This window comes from Protobothrops mucrosquamatus, unplaced genomic scaffold (assembly GCF_001527695.2).
Source record: "Protobothrops mucrosquamatus isolate PMUCROS unplaced genomic scaffold, P.Mucros_1.0 scaffold562, whole genome shotgun sequence".
NCBI classification, from domain to species: Eukaryota; Metazoa; Chordata; class Lepidosauria; order Squamata; family Viperidae; genus Protobothrops; species Protobothrops mucrosquamatus.
The window spans coordinates 189163-207884 of NW_015386865.1; the positions used below are offsets into that span (position 1 = coordinate 189163).

Genomic DNA, 18722 nt, shown 5'->3' on the forward strand with positions numbered 1-18722 from the left:
CTCCCATTTAATGTTTTAGTCTTTGGAAATACAGAAATTGCAATGCAAAAGGCAGCAAATCTATTGCTCACAGCTAGAATTTTTAGATGATGTCATCCAAAGCTTCTATAAAAGGCTAAACATCAGTAAGTGAACATTTCAGTCCTCTGGCAATGACCTCAAGTTGGCCTGTAAGAAGGAATAAAGGAACTGCAGACAAAGACTGATTTTATCATGAAACAGGTGAGTTGGAACTTACAATTGTATAGAATAGGTTAGATAAAGCTAAGTATTTTTAATGTCACAATCGATAGTGGCCTGGCCTCCTGGTTTTTATGAGAAATCCTTCAAGGTAGCCTTATAGTTATAAATCCAGTTCAAGTGTAGAATGCAAAACCAAGCTGCTGGAGGATCAGCATGTGAATGAGTAAGGAAATTGGGAAATCACATTGGGCTGAAGTCAAATGCAAGGGATGTTTTTGCAACAAGGATGACCTTCACAGATCAGTTTTGTTCCAGCTGCTTTGTCATGCTCAAGTTGCTCCCCTATTATCAGATGTATCTGATCTCACTGCTACCCTTGATCAAGTCTAGTTATACTTGGCAGGTTAATATGGAGGGCCATTATTTGATTCAACTGATCATCAATAAAGGTGAGGATTCTACAGCTTTCCATCTTGTGCTTTATGTCTTTAGAAGATGAAGGTCCTTTCAGAACAGGGTAGAAAAGACTCTCTGCATGATCTAGATCAGATGCTTGGTCCAAGCAAAGATGGTGGGATCTTTTGCTGACTCAGCATAGTTGCTAAAGCTTGCAAGTACTGTATAGTATCTGGCTGTTGAGATGTCTTCTCCTGGTGATCTTCTTCATCAAAGAATGACTCCTAAGACAGGACCATGAGACGTTGCTAGACAAATGAAGTAAGTTAGACTGAGAAAAAGAGAGAGGTGGGCCAAACTCACTTTGTGAATTCTGTGTCCACTGGAGATTTGAATCTGAATATCACCAGTCCAAATTCAATACCTTACATTAATCACATCACTACATATGTTGTGTGTAGTGCTGTTAATGCTGTTAATTTATTCAACAATGCCTAATTGGTTCATCAATTAATATGACATTCAGCAACTGTTTTGTTAATAGCCACAATTTAAAGGAAGTAATTTTTACTATGAGCACCTCCAGGACACCACCTCCTTCAGATCTTCAGCTCTTGGCCTCTCTTTCAAACAGCAGAATTCCTCGGTTTGGAGAAATAGCAGCCATAACAGACTGGTCAATACACTGGTGAATCACACTATGAGCATCATGTAAGGCACACTAAGATCTACTCCCAGTTTCTGGTTACCAGTTTTGAGCCATATTCCTCCAGCCACACCCATGAAGGGAAAACACTATATTGCAAGAGTATAAGAAAATAATTAGTAATATTCAGCTGCCAATCAAAGCAGATATCACTGATGCTATAAACAACAGGCTTTGCTCCAGGCAGGACTGCCAGAAACTGATTGGATAACAAGTTCAGTCTGCTTCAGGCCTGGATGCAAGAATGATCCTCTATTGTTCCTCCAGAGTGTCACAACATTCCCTGCTTTACAGCTGAACCAAAAGGATTCAATCTACCTGGTAAGATCTGGTTAATCCTTAGTAGGATTAGGACTCAACATGGTAGGTGCACTAGCCTCCTCCATAAATGGGGAAAGCTCTCGTCGTCGGAATGTAGTTCCGGTGTGGAGTAGTGCCCTCTGAGTGCCTATCAGGGAAACCCCAGAGACTTTCTGTATGCAATTCCATCATGTATTGATTGTGTAAATAGTCTATCTTTGAATTTGTAAGTAAATAGTTTCATATTTGCTCACTGAGAATGTGATGTGCTTATTAACATTTTTGCCGTATGCCAAATAAATAATCCTTCAGACTGCTTCTTGCTCTAGAACAGGGGTTTTAACTTTTTTTGTGTGCCCTGGATGCCCCTGAAAGCTTGGTGTAACCGTCTCAGAAAAAAAGAATTTAAATGGGTAATATGCCATCCCAAAATGCATAGATATGAGCTGTATTAGAAAGGAAACCATACTGATCAAATATGGTTATCAAAATGTTAAAAAACAACAAATATATAGTAATATGTGTACTTTTTTACTCATTTCTTAAATCAATAGCAAGACTATACACACTCTTTTAAGGGCATAATAATTTTAGATAGTGAGGTTAATTAAAATTAACAAACATTTTTGGAGTCTGCAGACCATAATCATTTTGCCAACATACATTATTGTATTAAAAGCTAAAGTTCAGTTAGAGGTTAGGAAAAATAAATTGTAATATTTTCAGATCCATGTTCGCAGATCCCCTAAAAACAATTCACAGAGCCCCAGGGGTCCATGGACCCCTGATTAAAGTCTTTCACTTTAATTCATCCCCCTTCCAATGGTATGAACTCAGGGTAAACAAAATGTACTGTTTGGAGAGTAGAACTTCCCTTTGATCCTGCTGCTCTAGGGTGGTCTGGCAGTTTTCCAGGAGTTAATCTTCTGAACGGGAAACAATTTGTGGTATACAGGGAGTGGTGCCATTCTGAAAAAAACTTGTCTCATCTGGAATACCATCTTGAACACCACCAATTTTTTGATTTCGTGAACTAACTTTTACAAAACCACTGGACCATTGGCAGAATAGTATAGTCCAGAAAAGGAACAGAAGTACAAGCTTTTTCACATTTCTACACACTACTAACAATTGTGTTCCTATAACATCTAAGTGTGGTTTAAAGGTGCAACTGGATGAAACAGTCCATCATAGGGCAACAGCTTTGAACCAAGGTACTCAAATGGGCTACCTTGCAGAATGCATCCAAAATCTGGGACCCATAATTCCTGTAGAATTGAAATTTGGCAAATTTTATAAAACATTTTATGACATAAAAATTATCATATAATAGTTTATGACATAATACAGAACACCCTTAAACATTTCCTTTGCTGATGTTTCACTGTGCTATACAGTTCAACATGGCATATTTTCAAGGAGATACCTCTCTGAAGGTATTCCAACTTTTCAAGTGCTTTGAAAACTCTGCCATTATTGAAGGCATTGAGGAATCTGATAAAGAAATATCTCTGAAACAATGACCCAAGGGGTCATGGATGGTCCAGTTCTCTCTCTGCCTCTGTCTCTGTGTCTCCGTCTGTCTGTCTGTCTGTCTGTCTGTCTGTCTGTCTGTCTGTCTGTCTGTCTCTTTCTCTCTCTAACCTATACACCTGATGGATTGTGATCAATAAAATATTATAGGCAATATATGTGTGAGTCCTTAAGGTGCTATACTTCTGCCTGGGATATCCTATAGTTAAGACACATAACCTGAAATGCTCACAATTTTCCCCAAATGACTCTGAAAATTCTTTCATTCTCAAGGGCTGGGTACACACAACATCCTAAACATTAAACTTGGGTTATCAAAATATAATTGTGTTCTGGTCATATTCTATGCCGAAACTATATGTACACTGCTCACAAAAATAAAGGGAACGCAAACCCCTTCAGTTCCATGGTAAAATGTTCCCTTTATTTTTTTGAGCAGTATATCTTATGATAATGGCCTGGTTCATATCACGTACCACAATAATGATTGTATTCTGATTGTATATATGGAGTTAAATTTCAAATCTAGTGGCTGAATTCACAGGGCGTGTTTTAGGAGACAGCAACTTTCCAGTTTATTGATCAACCGCTACTGGCTGTTTGTACATGACATGGTGTCATGGTTTACTTGAGTAACAAATGGTTAGATTTGCACATTGTAATACATGATAAATTACTGTTTATTAACTATGGTAGCTGGACTCAAACAACCCACTAAGCTAAATCAAAACCCCATTATGGTTTAGCATATATGAATTAAATCAGTATAAAATTTGTACTGTTGTTGAACCCAACTGGAGGACACCAGTATTTTTTTCTTTTCCTAGAATTTTCTCGTAAGTGCAGGGTCCACTTTAAAAAAAGGTGGGTTTGGGGTTTTTTTGGGGATCCACTGAATATGGATCCATTGGTTGCAACAGGAATCGACTGAAGGGCTTTTCACCCAAGTCTGACACCATCATGGGTGAGCCAGAATGACTGGGCCAAAGTCACCCAGCCAGCCTTCATATCTAAGGCATGACTACAACTCACACTCTCCTAATTTCTAGCCTGGTGCCTTAACCATTTAACCAAACTTGACAACAGATTGGGAAAGGTGAATGCTAAGCAGTGACCTGGATGCTCAATTTAGAAAGGGGCTGTTCATAGGAGAAATCCCAAGGTTCAAATCCTCAAACCTCCAATAAAAAAAAGCAAAGAAACAAAACGCAACCATATTATAGGGGATGGGAGATACCCTCTTGAAAGTTGCCAACAGAGTCAACAATATTGTCCAAAATGGATTTACAGTGTATTTCAATTTTATTTATTAGATATAAATCCTGAAGTTCATACTGATCAAGGCAATGTACATAATCTTCTATTATTTTCCTCACAACAGAGCCTGGACCTAAGAACCTTAAGATATGGCAGCTTATTTTGCTTGTAGGATGAAAACTGTCCTTTTATGGGTTGTGGTTATACCATAGTGTGTGTGTGTGATACTTTCATAACATCCCTTTGTCAAGGGCAGCCAATTGCCTGAGCCAGTATCCGGAGTCGTGAAAACAAATATCTTATAATCAGCTGGTTATACTTGAGATAAAAAATTATTATCTATTAAATTTGTTTGCTGCCCTTCCCCCCCCCCCCCAAGGCAACTCTGGACAGCTTACAATATTAAGCTAATGATTTGCCCAGAAGCTCGTGCCCGTCCTGGCCTGCTTTCTCCAATGAATTAGACTGCAGCTGGGTTCATCCGCGGTAGAAAGCTACGTTTTTGTTAATCACGATTCTTGAGTAAAAACTCCAGTTGACTAGGTTCACACTTCCTGCAGATGCAAGATCAAAGCCAACTACACCAGAGGCTACCTTGTGGTGTAAACCACCATCCTCAGAGCTGCATTCACTTCGCTTCACTTTAGGCAAGACCAAAGGCCAAGGGCTTGACAAGGAATAAGAGCCCAGCGAAGCGACAGTGGCCTGGGTTGCAAAGGGCTCCCCGAGACCCTGAGATTGGGGAGGGCCGGTCTGGGTGGCAGCCTCCCGCTTGGTCCCCGCCACCAGGCTCCTTTCCTCGCCCGGTGGCGGCGCTTTGCTGCAGTCCCGGAACCTGGAATCAATAACCAGCCCGCGCGCCCCCATTCTGCCACCATTTCCATGGAAACCGCCTGAGCCACTTCTTATTGGAGGGCTCGCAAGAACCCGGGCCGGGCGCTCCTGCTCGGCTCTGCGGCTTCTGGTTCCAAGCCCGGGGAATTTCGCTCCAGCCGGCTGGCAAGCCAAGGCGCCCGGTTGGCCCCGAAGCCGGCCCCGCGGGCGACTGAGCATGAGGCAGCCGTCCGGCCGGACGAAACCTCCGTAGTCCGACAGCACACGCGGGAGAACGAGGAGACGGCGGCGGCGGCGGCGGCGGCGGCCTGGAGCTCAAGGAGCGAGCGCCGTGGCTGCGCGGAGTGAGCAGCCGAGAGGTGCCGGCAAAAGGCGTCTGGCCGCCGAGGAGCCGCCGCCGGCGAGGGCATAAGCGGGCTGGAGAACTGGACCTTTTGTACAGCTGAACGCCAGGGACGCCGCCGCCGCCGCCGCCGGCTCCTCCTCCTCTTGCTGCCAAACCAGTGACAGCTCAGCAGGCGAAGGACGCGCGAGCCGAGCCCCTCGCGCCGAGGAGCCGCCGCCGCCGCTCCAGGTCCTTCCACTCAGGCGGGGAAGCAGCTGCAGCTCCGCTCTTTCCCCACCCGCTGCCTGGGCTGGCGCTGGGATGCCAGCGCGGGTCCCCGAGTCCCGTGGCAGCGACAGCCCGCGCGCCCCCAGCCCCGCCAGCCTCGCTGCGGTAACCGCTCCAGCCGCCGTCACCGCCTCCTCCGCCTCCGAGCCGAGTCCGAAGGGAACGTCGCCCCCGCTGCTCCGCGCCGAAAGATGAAGAGGCAGGGCTGGGGGAAGCCCAATGCGCAGCTCCTCCAGGATTGGGCGCGGAGCAAGACCGGCGACGGCGCAGCTGAGCGCGGAGGGCACCTCTTGGTGGGAGCTATGCCGGAAAGTGCCGGGAGCCCTGGCGGGGCCGAAGGAACCCAGACAGCCCTGGAGTTGGAAGTCCCGTCTCGGGGAAGCTCTCCGTGCTCGGAGCAAGGGCCCGGGAGCACTGAAGTGTATCCCGCAGAAGGATTAGAAGGCTGTCCGGGGGAGGCACCGGTGCAGGTAAGGAGGTGGGTCGTCCAGTATGTGTTCCGTACAGGAAAGGGACGGTTGGATGTGATTCCCTGAGGAAAGATCTTCCATGTTCGAAGACAGTCTAGCTCTGAAAGTGTAGGAGGATGCCAGACTTGTGACATTTCAAAAGCAGTTGGTTGTCTTCAGATAGGAACAGGCAGGTTTGTTTCTGCCTGCAGAGTTTCCCTGCCTTCCTGTCTATCTGTGCCAGATAGTCCAGCTGGAAAGAGTCCAGCTTCAGCTGATGGGCGGCAATGTCTTACAACGTTAAAGGCTGATGGTGGCAGGTAATTTGGACCATCTTCTGAGATGTATGAGATGCAAAAGTTCATTATTTTTTAGAGCATAAAGGACCAGTTCATTGACTGCCTCTCTATCTCTCAAGATAATTTATTTTAATTGCAAGCACTGAAGCCAAAAATAGGACCTGGAAGCGTTTGGATCTTACTAAGGGTAGGAGGCAAAGGATTGCTGTTGGTTGCTGCTGGAAACAGAATGCTGAGGATGGAGTAGATGGACCTTCCTCTGATCCTGCATAGCTCCTCCTAGGTTGCTCCCACTTTATTCTGGATTTTCTGCCCTTGGTAACCAATGCAAAATTATAACTCTCTTCTTTTTCATGGGTGGTGGTGGGGTGAGGTGTCTTCTTATTACAAATCTGTGACTGCAAGGAAGGATGTGGCAAACCTTATAGGCAGACATTAAGGAGGAACCATATTTCCCACATGGCATACAAGCTGCAGCACCCTTGCCATTTAAAAATCCGATTGGAAGGACCTTCTAAAGCTAGAAGAAACCCCCTTATTTTCTGGAGAAGCTAAAGTATAGCAAAAACACAGCAGTGTCCATTAACTATTATGGCTACATGCAGCTGATATGTTCAAAAGCAATGTACTAATGGATGGGAAGCAACCATAGGAAGGAGAATCTGCCTTGATGCCTTGCTGGCAGACCTTTTTGCAAGCACCTAGTGGCTACACTTGGTTGGCTTTGCTAATTTATTTATTAATCATTCCAGCTAGCACATTAACCTTAGGATGGGGTAGGATACAATCCATAAAATAAGGGGGGGGGGGTTAAAACACAGCAATTACCTTACTAACATAATCAAGAGACACAGATGTTGACAAGAATCAACAGGGCATTACCAGACTGAGATTATTAAGTTCCAAATGATAGAGTGAAAAGTCTTTACTTGTCAGAGAAATGTAAGCAAAGTGGCTGCCAGTCTGGTCCCCAAGAAGAGACATTTTTTTCTGGTGTTCCACAACAGAAGAGGTCCTTTTCTCTGCCCCCACGTAATGCACTTTTCCTAACCTTGAGATGCCAAGGAGGAACCACCCTGCAGGTCTTAATTTTCAGCCAGGCATATACTGGGATAGATTCTCCCTCTTAATGTTGGGTTCCTAAACTGTTTAGGGTTTTAAATGTCACTGGGAAAATGTTGGACATCTGTCCGGTAGCATGTGAACAGTCAGGGCAGTTGGCTTTGAACTGCTAGTATTATTCAACATGCTAAACCCAAAAGCCAGGCTAACAAAATGCAATTTCTCTGCATTTTCTCTGCTATACTCAAATAAATAAACACATCACATTATGGATTAATGCAATGAATTGAATTCATTCAAAATGCTGAACCCCAATCTATAAGCCCCTCTCCCCGATTTTAGTCTAATTTGTGCAGACTAAGCTATTGAGAAACAAGGAGCTGGATCAGATAAAGAAAGAAACCTTTTGACCTGATGCAGCCAAGTTCCCCTTATATTCTTCCTGTGCTAATCATATTTTACATTTATGTGCTTTAATGTGCTCCACCAGCAGACTAGTCAGAAACACCTATGAGTGATCCATTTTAAATGAATGAGATTAGTAAAATGGATAAGGGTGTTTCCATCTACTGCTATCCTCTACTTGTTGAAACGAAGGGGGTGTGTGTGGGGGGGGTGCCTCAGCCCAACCCACCTCACAGGATTGTTGTTCTGGAGAAAAATAGACAGAAAATATGCTATATATTCCACTTTGACTCCTGGAAGAAAGGGAGGATATAAATACAATACTCATTTGATATGTAGTGTTTGAATATATGTGTATATTGTAAGGACTACTAGATTTTGTTAGACATATATGCAAATCTATCTTCAAAACATGTTCTTTTCATTGATTTAGTAAGCTGTTGTTGCTATACCCATATTACAGAAGGTGTGTAGAAGCATCAAAGCTTGGTGAAGAATGGCTAGATGAAATCAGGGCTTCTCCTTAGTCATTATGTCATCCCACTTTTTGGTAGTTGTCCCAAGGGGGAGATGGGGAGGGGGCAGGGGGGATATGTTTGCTTTAAGGTCACTGGAGAAGGAAGAGTGAATTTCAGATTCCCAAATCAGATTTACTCCTTGTCTCCCCAATCAGAAACCACAAAGCAAAACTCAACAGACCCAATGGATATAAAACAAATTGCACACATCTGTTCTTATACTGCCTACTTTGGGGAGTGGCTCTACTTCAGGGTCTCAGATACAAGAAGAACTTTCTAAGTCCAAGCATCCTGGATTTAGCTCCAATCCTTTTGTAAAAATGAGCATCTGTATCCACCAAAAAATGCAAGATGTTTTGCTATTTATGTGATTTGGGCTGTTCTCAGGAGAGCAAAAGCAACTGTTACATTCCCAAGAAGCTTACTGCATTGGACACTATTTAATGGGGGAAATAGTCTGGATTCCTTGCAATTACAATGTCACACAAAAGAGGCGGGGCCCTTGAGGGATCCCTGCATTGGATCAAAGCACCCTGGTTTTTCATGAGCTCCTTGCCCCTTGATTCTAATCTAGCTCCATGCTTTTGTGTAAATGAAGGCACTTTTTCTAATTGCTGAGAATGCATCCTTGGTCTTCGAGAAAGTGGTTGCATGCTGGGAGTATCTGTGCCAGTTGGGTGTCATTTCTTGATAGGATTTGAGCCCCCAACATGTTCAATTTTAGAAATCTAGCACAATGAAAAATCTGGGATAAATAAAGCATTTTACTTTGGATTTCTGAAATGACACTTTCTGATCTGTGTTACAATTCATGACTCTTTCAACATCTAGTTCCTTAGATTTTAGATCAAGTAACATGTTGCATGGTGCTTACCAATTGATCAAGCTGATACCCCACCCATCTCTCACACATGAGAAGCTGGCTGAGAGTTGATCTGGTAAGACCTGGGAAGCTGGCTTTCTTGGTTACTGTTCCTGACCTGTGGAGCAACATCCCCACCCTCACCCCCAAAACCTATATGGCCCTGAGCCGGCTGACCTTTAAAAAGGCCTTGATGACCTAGTGGTTCAAGAGACACTGTGCCAGGATATTGTGTGAGCCAGTAATTTATTAATATTTATGTGAATTTTGATCATGTGCTATAGCAGGGGTAGGCAACCTTGGCTCTTTTATGACTCGTGGACTTCAACTCCCAGAATTCCTGAGCCAGCTGGCTCAGGAATTCTGGGAGTTGAAGTCCACGAGTCATAAAAGAGCCAAGGTTTCCTACCCCTGTGCTATAGGGTCTGTTCTTTTGGGAGGGGGTGGGGGGTGTTCTGGATTTTTTTTAAAAAAAAAATCTTTGCCACTTTTAATGCTTTAGGCAGTTGTGAGTGGGCAGCCATAGCAATAAAATAAAATATATCTGGATTTCAGTTTTTCACTATATTGTATATTCTGGCTTCAATGAGAGAGCAAAATATTTTCCCAAACTAAGAAGCCATCAGATACTTTTTTTAGCAGCCCGGAAGGAGAGAAGGAATGAAAGAGATACTTAGTGGTGCTTGAGGGCAACAGAAACCCTGTTCTTACAGGTGCATTCTAGTCTCTCTTTAAACAAGTGTTTGAGAGAAGCTCCCTTTGAAGTCATAGACGCTACAATGGAAGATGTTTCTGCAATGGAAAACTGTTCATTGGGATTAGAGAACTGGATGCTAAAGGGGATGGTGGCATTGTGGCTGCATTCATGGGTGTGGGTCAGATCAACTTACTTTGCATTTGGTTTCTCAACTCTGCGCCTGGAAGGTCCAACTCTACAAATTAGAATGCTTCCAGATAGAGAGTAATTTTAATTGCTTCTCTTGATATTTGTTTTTTAAATTTATTTACTTATTTGAATCCCACCTTTATTATTTTTACAAATAAGTCAAGGCGGCGAACATATCCCCCACAACAATAACCCTGAGGTGGGTTGGGCTGAGAGAGGGTGACTGGCCTAAGCCCAGTTGGCTTTCATTGCTAAGATGGGGCTTGAACTCTTCCGCTTTCTAACCTGGTGCCTTAACCTCTAGACCAGGGGTGTCAAATTGCCAGCCCACGGGCCGATTGCATCATGCAGAGGCCACGCCCACCCCAGCTCCGGCAATGCGAAAAAAGTGATATGTCGCGACGCAGTGAGTTTGACACCCGTGCTCTAGACCAAACTGGCTCACCACCTTAATTCTACCTTTATTAATGTTATAGTAACTTGGGGTGGCGAACATATAAAATGCTTCTTCCTCCCCCCATTTTTCCCACAGCAACAACCCTGTGACATGGGTTGGGCTGGGAGAATTTTGCTTTTCCCCCTTAAATGCTTTATTTTCTGTTTAAAACATTCTTTTTATTCCCTTTATTCTAAAAGGGAAAAAGTGATGGGAAAATATGGAAAGATTATAAATCCAAGGCAACTTCTGCGTTAAAGTTATGGCTTGATTTGTGCAATCTAAGTGGCTACGTTAAAATGTAATTTGTAGTTCTCTGTGTTATGGAAATCCAGCCACTGTGTTAGCATGTTGTGTGAACCACATGGGAGAATATGGCAAGATGATTAAGGCTGTTTAGGGTTCTTTATACAACATGCTTAAGCTGGATACTGAAGTATAACATTTTCTAAATTTGTACATACCACCAAGCCACAAAACCAAACCAAGAAAACCACAAAGAAGAGGGAGTCAAGCTATTCTCCAAGGCACCTGAAGGCAGGACAAGAAGCAACGGATGGAAACTAATCAAGGAGAGAAGCAACCTAGAACTAAGGAGAAACTTCCTGATAGTTAGAACAATTAACCAATGGAACAACCTGCCTCCCAACGCGGTGAATGCTCCAACACTGGAAGTTTTTAAGAAGAGACTGGACAGCCGTTTGTCCGAAATGGTATAGGGTTTCCTGCCTGAGCAGGGGGTTGGATTAGATGACCTCCAAGGTCCCTTCCAACTTTATCATCATCATCATCATCATCATCATCATCATCATCATCATCATCATCATCATCATCACTACTACTACTACTACCATTACTATTATTACTATTATTATTATTACTAGCTGTACCTGGCCACGCGTTGCTGTGGCTCAGTCTGGTTAAATGGAAAAGAAAGAATTGGAAATTTGGAAATCGTAAATGGATCATAAATCGGAAACATTGAAATGGAATCGTAAAATCGTAGCGTGTGTTGCTTTTACGTCCAACAGATGGCACTGTTTTTCAAAAAAGCATGTTTTTACCTGTCACAGGTGTGACATCTATATAATATAGGTATATAAAAACATGCACATATTTGAATGCAACGTTGTGTCAAAATTTCAAAGCAATCGGTGAAGAACTTTCGGAGATTTAAGATTTTGAACAAACGAACATTTACATTTTTATTTATATAGATTATTATTATTATTATTATTATTATTATTATTATTATTATTATTATTATTATTATTATTATTATTATTATTATTTCAAAAGTAACTGAGTTTAGCATTTTGACGGATGATGTTGCTGGGTGTTTATCTGATCTGGTTCAGGGTGTGACTTTGCCCACTTATGCATGCACATATGTGCCACAGACAAAGGCAGGGTTTGAGAGCTGGAACATAACTCAGGTTGCTGCTGTCAAGTCATTGGATGGACCAAACTGAACAGAGCATTTTGATCATGGATCGGCTTTGATGGAGTGGCCCCATCATGAGAAAAACATGATGGGACAAGGCCTTAGCCCCCTCCCCCTTCCTGGGTAGGTTCAAAAAGAGACCAGGACAAATGCTAGCTTGGATAAAATTTAAGCTTAATTAGAAAGATGAAATGCTCTGCACGTGTTTACTAATTTTCCTTGTCAAAGTATAAATCCTTGGCAATTTTGGGAGGAGTTATCAGAGTCATACCGAGCCTTTGGAGAAGCCCAGGCTGTGAATATGTGCTGTGTATCACTTTCCCCTTAAAAATTTAAGAAATTTTTTATTCCACCTTTATTATTTTTATAAATAACTTAAGGTGGAAAACATATCTAATATACTCTTTCCTCCTCCTATTTTCCCCACAACACCAATCCTGTGAGGTGGGTTGGGCTGAGAGAAAGGGACTAGACCAAAGTCACCCAGTTGGCTTTCATGTCTAAGGCAGGACTAGAACTCACAGTCTCACAGGTTTCTAGCCTGGTGCCTTCACCTGAGACCAAACTGGGTCTCTTAATTATTTTCTGTGGGAGAAGGAGGATTAACAGGAGTATTGAAAAACTAAACAGTAAAATAGTAACTTCTTTTTAACTTGCCTTAAGAGGGGCCAGTTTTGAATATAGAGAATCTATTTTCAACTATCATTGGGTATGCAGTAAAGTTGAAGATGGTCCAACTACCTCTTTCTTCTTGTGATCAATCAGGTGGCTTTGAAAAGTTCACAAGGAGTGGTTGAGGGCCATATTTTTCTCATATTAATTGCTCATCTTGTTTATGTCTTTACTATTTAAACTGTATTCAGTTCTGGTTGCTGACAGGACCTCTTGGTAAACCTTGTGCTACAAACTCTCTATTGACTTGGCAGCAGGAGAGGCACCGCCAAGAATGGAGCAGTGTCACAGAATAACACCCACAGTTATAATAATGATCTTCTAGGACCCCCATTGTGCTTAATTCTGTGCTTCCACACTGGGATTACATTGCCACCTCCATGTCAAAGATGAACAGCAAAACAGTGTTCTTGAAACCGAAAGAATTATCTATATTAGGTAAAACCAGAAAAAAACATTGTTCCAATAACCAAATTAATTGTATTATGTGAATGCCACCTGCGTATTCAATATGATCTTAGGCAACGAGACAAAAGGAAGTTGTGCTTAATAATTTCACTAATGAGATGTTCAGATACTTAATGACTACCTTGTTGATGATCTCAATAATGAAAAAAAGTGAGTCAGCCTTTCAGACTTTGGAAGAACAGTCTATGGACACGGGTTCACCCCTGGAGTTTTAAACCAGTGTGTTTCTCAACCTTAGCTTAAAACTGCTGAGGTTGAGAAACACCGGCTTAAATAGAGGTTGGATTGTCATCTGTAGGAATGCAATAGTAGTGAATTCCTGCCCTGCTGGGTAAGAAGTTGTACTGGCTGGTCTCCAAAGTCCTGTCCAAACTGATGTTTGATTATTCTATGATTTCAATAGGCGTACGTACCCCCTCCCCAATAAAAATCCAGTATTGCTTGGAGTATGAGCAGCCAGTGCTGCAGAGAGAAAAACAATGAGCATTGCTCTTACAAAATATGTATTGAAACTAAACTCCCATGCACATCAGTTAGTTAGTATGGCCAAACCTTGACTGGGAATTACACACCTGGAAGCATGTGAGAGGCCCATTTGTTGCTTTCTCAGTAACTTCTGTTTATTTTGGGGCAGTGCCAGATCCCAAACCGGCAGAACTTTGGAACAGATCCAATAAGACTTTTCATATGAGTAAATGTTATTGAACTATAGTCTCTCCTTAATATCATGACTCTGATTTTGATTTATGTAGAAGAGAGGATGTTACAGATCTTTAATATAGGAGTGAGCCTGTGGTCCAACTCAATATCCATTGATATATTTCTTCTCTTACAGTATCTAATAATCTTTTTACAATATAGTATCATTTGATCAGTACAGCAATTTGTGATTATTGATTCCACAGATTGATACAGGACTAGACAATCTCTTTCCCCCCACATTTTCCCAGACATATATATGCATGCCAATAGTGAGGAATGGTCCCAGCTCAACAGCAAAGGGGAGATGAGATTGAAGGTTCAGGAAAGGAGTTGCAGGATCCAATCTGGGTCAGTCACTGGGACCAAACGTTTAGTCTTCTGAGTTTTCGGACGCGTGCTGGAGCCCATCCTCAGGGGACTTCTCTGTGTGCTTTGGGCTGTTCTGTATTTATGTGGTGCATGTTGTGTGTAATTGTTCCCTATGCTGCCAAGCCCTTGCCTCCTGAGTACTTGATAAGCTGGTGGTAAATCAGCACTCCTGTTGATTGACCAGGGGCCTATTTCCAAGCTTCAATCACTTCCCTGGCTGTTTTTATGCTTGCTTGTCCAACAATCTTAGTAGCTGCAAAATTGAAGGTATGTCCTTGTTTATTTCAGTATGAGGCTACCAATGAGTTTGGATCTCCTTGTCTGACCGCTAGCTTGTCTTCTTGCAATCTGGTGGTTACTTCCTCCCTGTCTATCCTACATAGTCACAGGGGCAATACAAGTGGGGGATCTGGTGGATTGCATTGGAAGTATCTCCCACCTCCAAGCAATCTTTACAGTGCATAATTTGGCCTCTTATGATAGCCTCTGGCCACAGAACAGCCCAAAGCACACAAGAAATTTCCTGAGGATGGACTCTAGCATGACCTTTGCTTATTGGTGAAGAGATGAAAAAAAGGAAAGACTTGGGGAAATGTTTTAGACTCCCAGGTCCCAGGTGAGGAGCTAGATGGGGAGCCCTCAGGGAGCAGATAGAGCAATGGTTCTCAACCTTTTTAATGCCGCGACCCCAACCGGTCATAAGTCGAGGACTAAACCGGTCGTAAGTCGAGGACTAAACCGGTCGTAAGTCGAGGACTAAACCGGTCATAAGTCAAGGACTACCCAACCGGTCGTAAGTCGAGGACTTTCCCTGCCCGGGAGCGCTGCGCATGCGTGGTTCCTCCCCCTGCGCCGGCCGAGGCATAGCTGGCAAGCGGCAGAGACGGAGCAGACCGACCACCAGCTGGCCCAGCCCAAGGGAGGTAAGGCACCCGCCGGAAAAGGGGGAAAAATGGCGGACAAAAAAATGGCGGACAGCCTTGCTTGGCGACCCCCGTGAAATGGTCGATCGACCCCAAATGGGGTCCCGACCCACAGGTTGAGAACCACTGAGATAGAGAAATCTTGTGGGTCAGGCTTACCTCAACCCTCCATAAATCTGAAGGCAAGGGTGAAGGATTTATAATTCATCGTCGTTTGCATCCACCACAGAACCGCCATACGGTAAAGGAGGCTGCTCCGCTATGTGCACCAGATTTGTAGTCTTAATATATCAGCTTGAATCATTCTCTTTGGGATGTCACCACTTTCCAGAGTCAAATGACCTATCCTCTCAGAGAAGCCAATTACTTCTCATTCTGTGAGATTCAACCTTGAATGCATAGCAGTTTTTTAAAGTCCTGGTTGATTTGAAAGGAACATTCGTTGCTCATTCAAAAAGAATTCAAACAGACGGGTGGCTAAGGGAGGATTGAAAGTGCAACTGGCTGCTTTAAATGCACCAGGCTTTGCTGGAACAGCATAGATTTAATTACAGTATATCTGAGTTCTTCAAAGATCTTGCAAGGGGTAATTCCTGCTAGGCTGCAAAATGATAGTATTTGGTATGTGCTGAATCATGGAGAGATTGCCTAGGGCAGAGGAGCACAAGCCAGAGCCTGAGGGCTGTATATGACCTCCAAGAAGCTTATGTATACCTTTTGCCCCACATGTATCCCTAGCCTAGATCCTCCTTTTCTTTATTCACTCTATGCCTCCTAGTGATGGAATAAAAATCATACATGTCAATGAATATTATAGATCTATTTAGATAACAAGCATAAACTGGCCATTGAATTAATTAATGCATTCTCATAATATATGGAATCATAACTTAATATGTTGGCTGGACTTCCATGAGATGCCTAAGCTATAAATAAAACTAGCTGATTAGCAGCAAGCAAGCTTAGAATGCTCTGAGAATACACTTGCTCAGTCTTGATCTGACCTGGTTTTTATTTATTTAGCATATGGCATATCATACATGGATTAGCAGTATAAATTAACATTTCAACTAGATTAGCAGAACCCAATAAAATATAAATGTCAAAATGATCTATGTTGAAACGTCAACGTCTAGGCCAGTGATGGCGAACCTTTTAGAGACTGAGTGCCCAAACTGCAACCCAAAACCCACTTATGCATCGTTGAGTGCCGGATGGGTGTGGTCCATTGGGTGGGCATGGCCCATTGGGTGGGCGTGGCTGCAGTGGTAACGGCAGACTGGGAGGGACTAAAAAGTTCAATCAATCAATCAATTCCAACTTTGCAAGATCTTTTTTTTCCTCGCGAGAAGTTGAAATTGCTGATTGAACCTTTTTTTTTTTGCACATGGCGGCAGAGGCCTAAAGCAAAAAGGTTTTATAAAATCCAGCTGAAGGCCTAGGACTGGGGCGATGGTGCACGTGCCCACAGAGAGGGCTCTGAGTGCTGCCTCTGGCACCCATGCCATAGGTTCACCACCACTGGTCTAGGCCATCTAACCATTGAAGCGCAGCACTGTTTATATTAAAAATTTCAGATTCTGGACCAGTATATGCCCTCAGCTTATAGCCAGTCATGATGTGATTTACAGGTTGACTTGGGACTCTGCAATCACACTGTGGGGAAGATACTATGCCCCATTTATACAGAGAGTGCCAGCAGACACCATGGGACATGTGAATCCTATTCAGGATTGTCCATTGCTGATGTGATATTTCAAAGCCTGCCACCTTTTTTGTGAGGTCAATTTATAGGTTTTCCTATGACTGGGCATCCAGCGACCCATTTGGCTTTCCATTGGGCATTGATGTTAAAGTTGTTGGGCAGATGTTGTACAAGTGCCAGTCGGGGTTTGCTGAATTTGAATCTTCTTGCCGATAAATGAGGAATGTCAACATGCACCAGTAGGAGTGACCTGGTAAAATGTATTGTATTAATTCATCCCATGGGTAAGGATGGTGGTGCAACATCCCATTTAAGAGCTAGCTGCTCTAAATTGGACAGCTGTCAATCTCCTTAACCTGCTTGCTGGGACATTATAAGAGATAAAGTCCTACATCCCTGCAGGCAACAGACCGAGAAAATGTTGCTTCATTTATACTTCCAAAAATGAAGGGAAAATGCTGTTACTCTGAGTTTTTGAATATTTCACACATACCTTGTGCTCAAACATGGGAATAGGATTTAATGAATTCAGTGTGGGGATGACTGCTGCTTTCTTCTAAAAGGCTGACATGAGGTTGCTATTTCTCAGGGAAAGACACTCAGCACATGCCCCAAAGGGTTGCTTTATATAACAGCAAAAGAAAAATTTAAAATATGATTCTTCCACATTGGGGAGACTTATCGCCCTTTACAGTATTAGGAAGAACACATCTCAGATTTTTTTAAATTTCTCTTTTGATTTTTATATTTATTTTATTTTCTGAGCCCTGCAGCTGTAAGACTGGGAAGGAAGGACAAAAAGCTCTTTGGGAATATATTTTGTAGATGCCTGGAAGTTATTGCATAGCTTCAATGAGTCTGCCATCATCAGTGAAGGCTCAGAGGTGTAGAGACACAGCTAAATTAACTACTGTCGCTTTGGGTGAGAGCCAAAAGTTCCCAAATCCCTCTTTCCTTAAACAAACAGTTAGGGGGAAAAAGCCACAGGATGTTTGAATTTGAATTTGAAAAAGGATTTGTCTATTACTCAAAAGACATGGTAACCAGTAATATAATGATGCGGAAAATCAAGAGCAAGGGAGACGGTATTTGTAAGAATTGCATTTACCATTGCATGTGGCTGATATTGAGAGTGTATATGTATATGTATATGTACACACACAAACACACACACACACACATATATATATACATGTATCTGTATGTATACAGTATATATATGTATATGTATACACACATATAGATACTATATATATACATTCAGATCTATCTATCTATCTATCTATCTATCTATCTATCTATCTATCTATCTATCTATCTATCTATCTATCTATCTATCTATCTATCTATCTATCTATCATCTGTATATCTGTATATCTGTATATGTGTAATGGTATAAAGCAGTGTTTCTCAACCTTGACAATTTGAAGGCATGTGGACTTCAACTCCCAGAATTCCACAGCCAGCATTGCTGGCTGTGGAATTCTGGGAATTGAAGTCCACATGCCTTAAAATTGTCAAGGTTGAGAAACACTGGTATAAAGTCTTCGAACTCTGGTATAAGTATAAAACAGCTGTTTATTGTTAAAAACAATAAAAACAATAAAAGCAACTATTTATCGTTTTTATTGTTTTTAACAATAAACAGCTGTTTTATACTTATCCCAGAGTTCGAGGACTTTATACCGTTACACAAATAT

General features: G+C 42.5%; 1 protein-coding gene across 1 annotated transcript in view; it reads left to right on the top strand.

Moving 5' to 3' along the window:
- The first annotated feature begins 6124 nt into the window (after positions 1-6124).
- Positions 6125-18722, top strand: part of TSPOAP1 (TSPO associated protein 1) — a 69511-nt gene continuing 56913 nt past the window's right edge. Inside the window, exon 1 of the mRNA XM_029284389.1 lies at positions 6125-6292. Coding sequence (XP_029140222.1) covers positions 6125-6292 — 168 coding nt within the window. The remainder of the gene's footprint in view (positions 6293-18722) is intronic.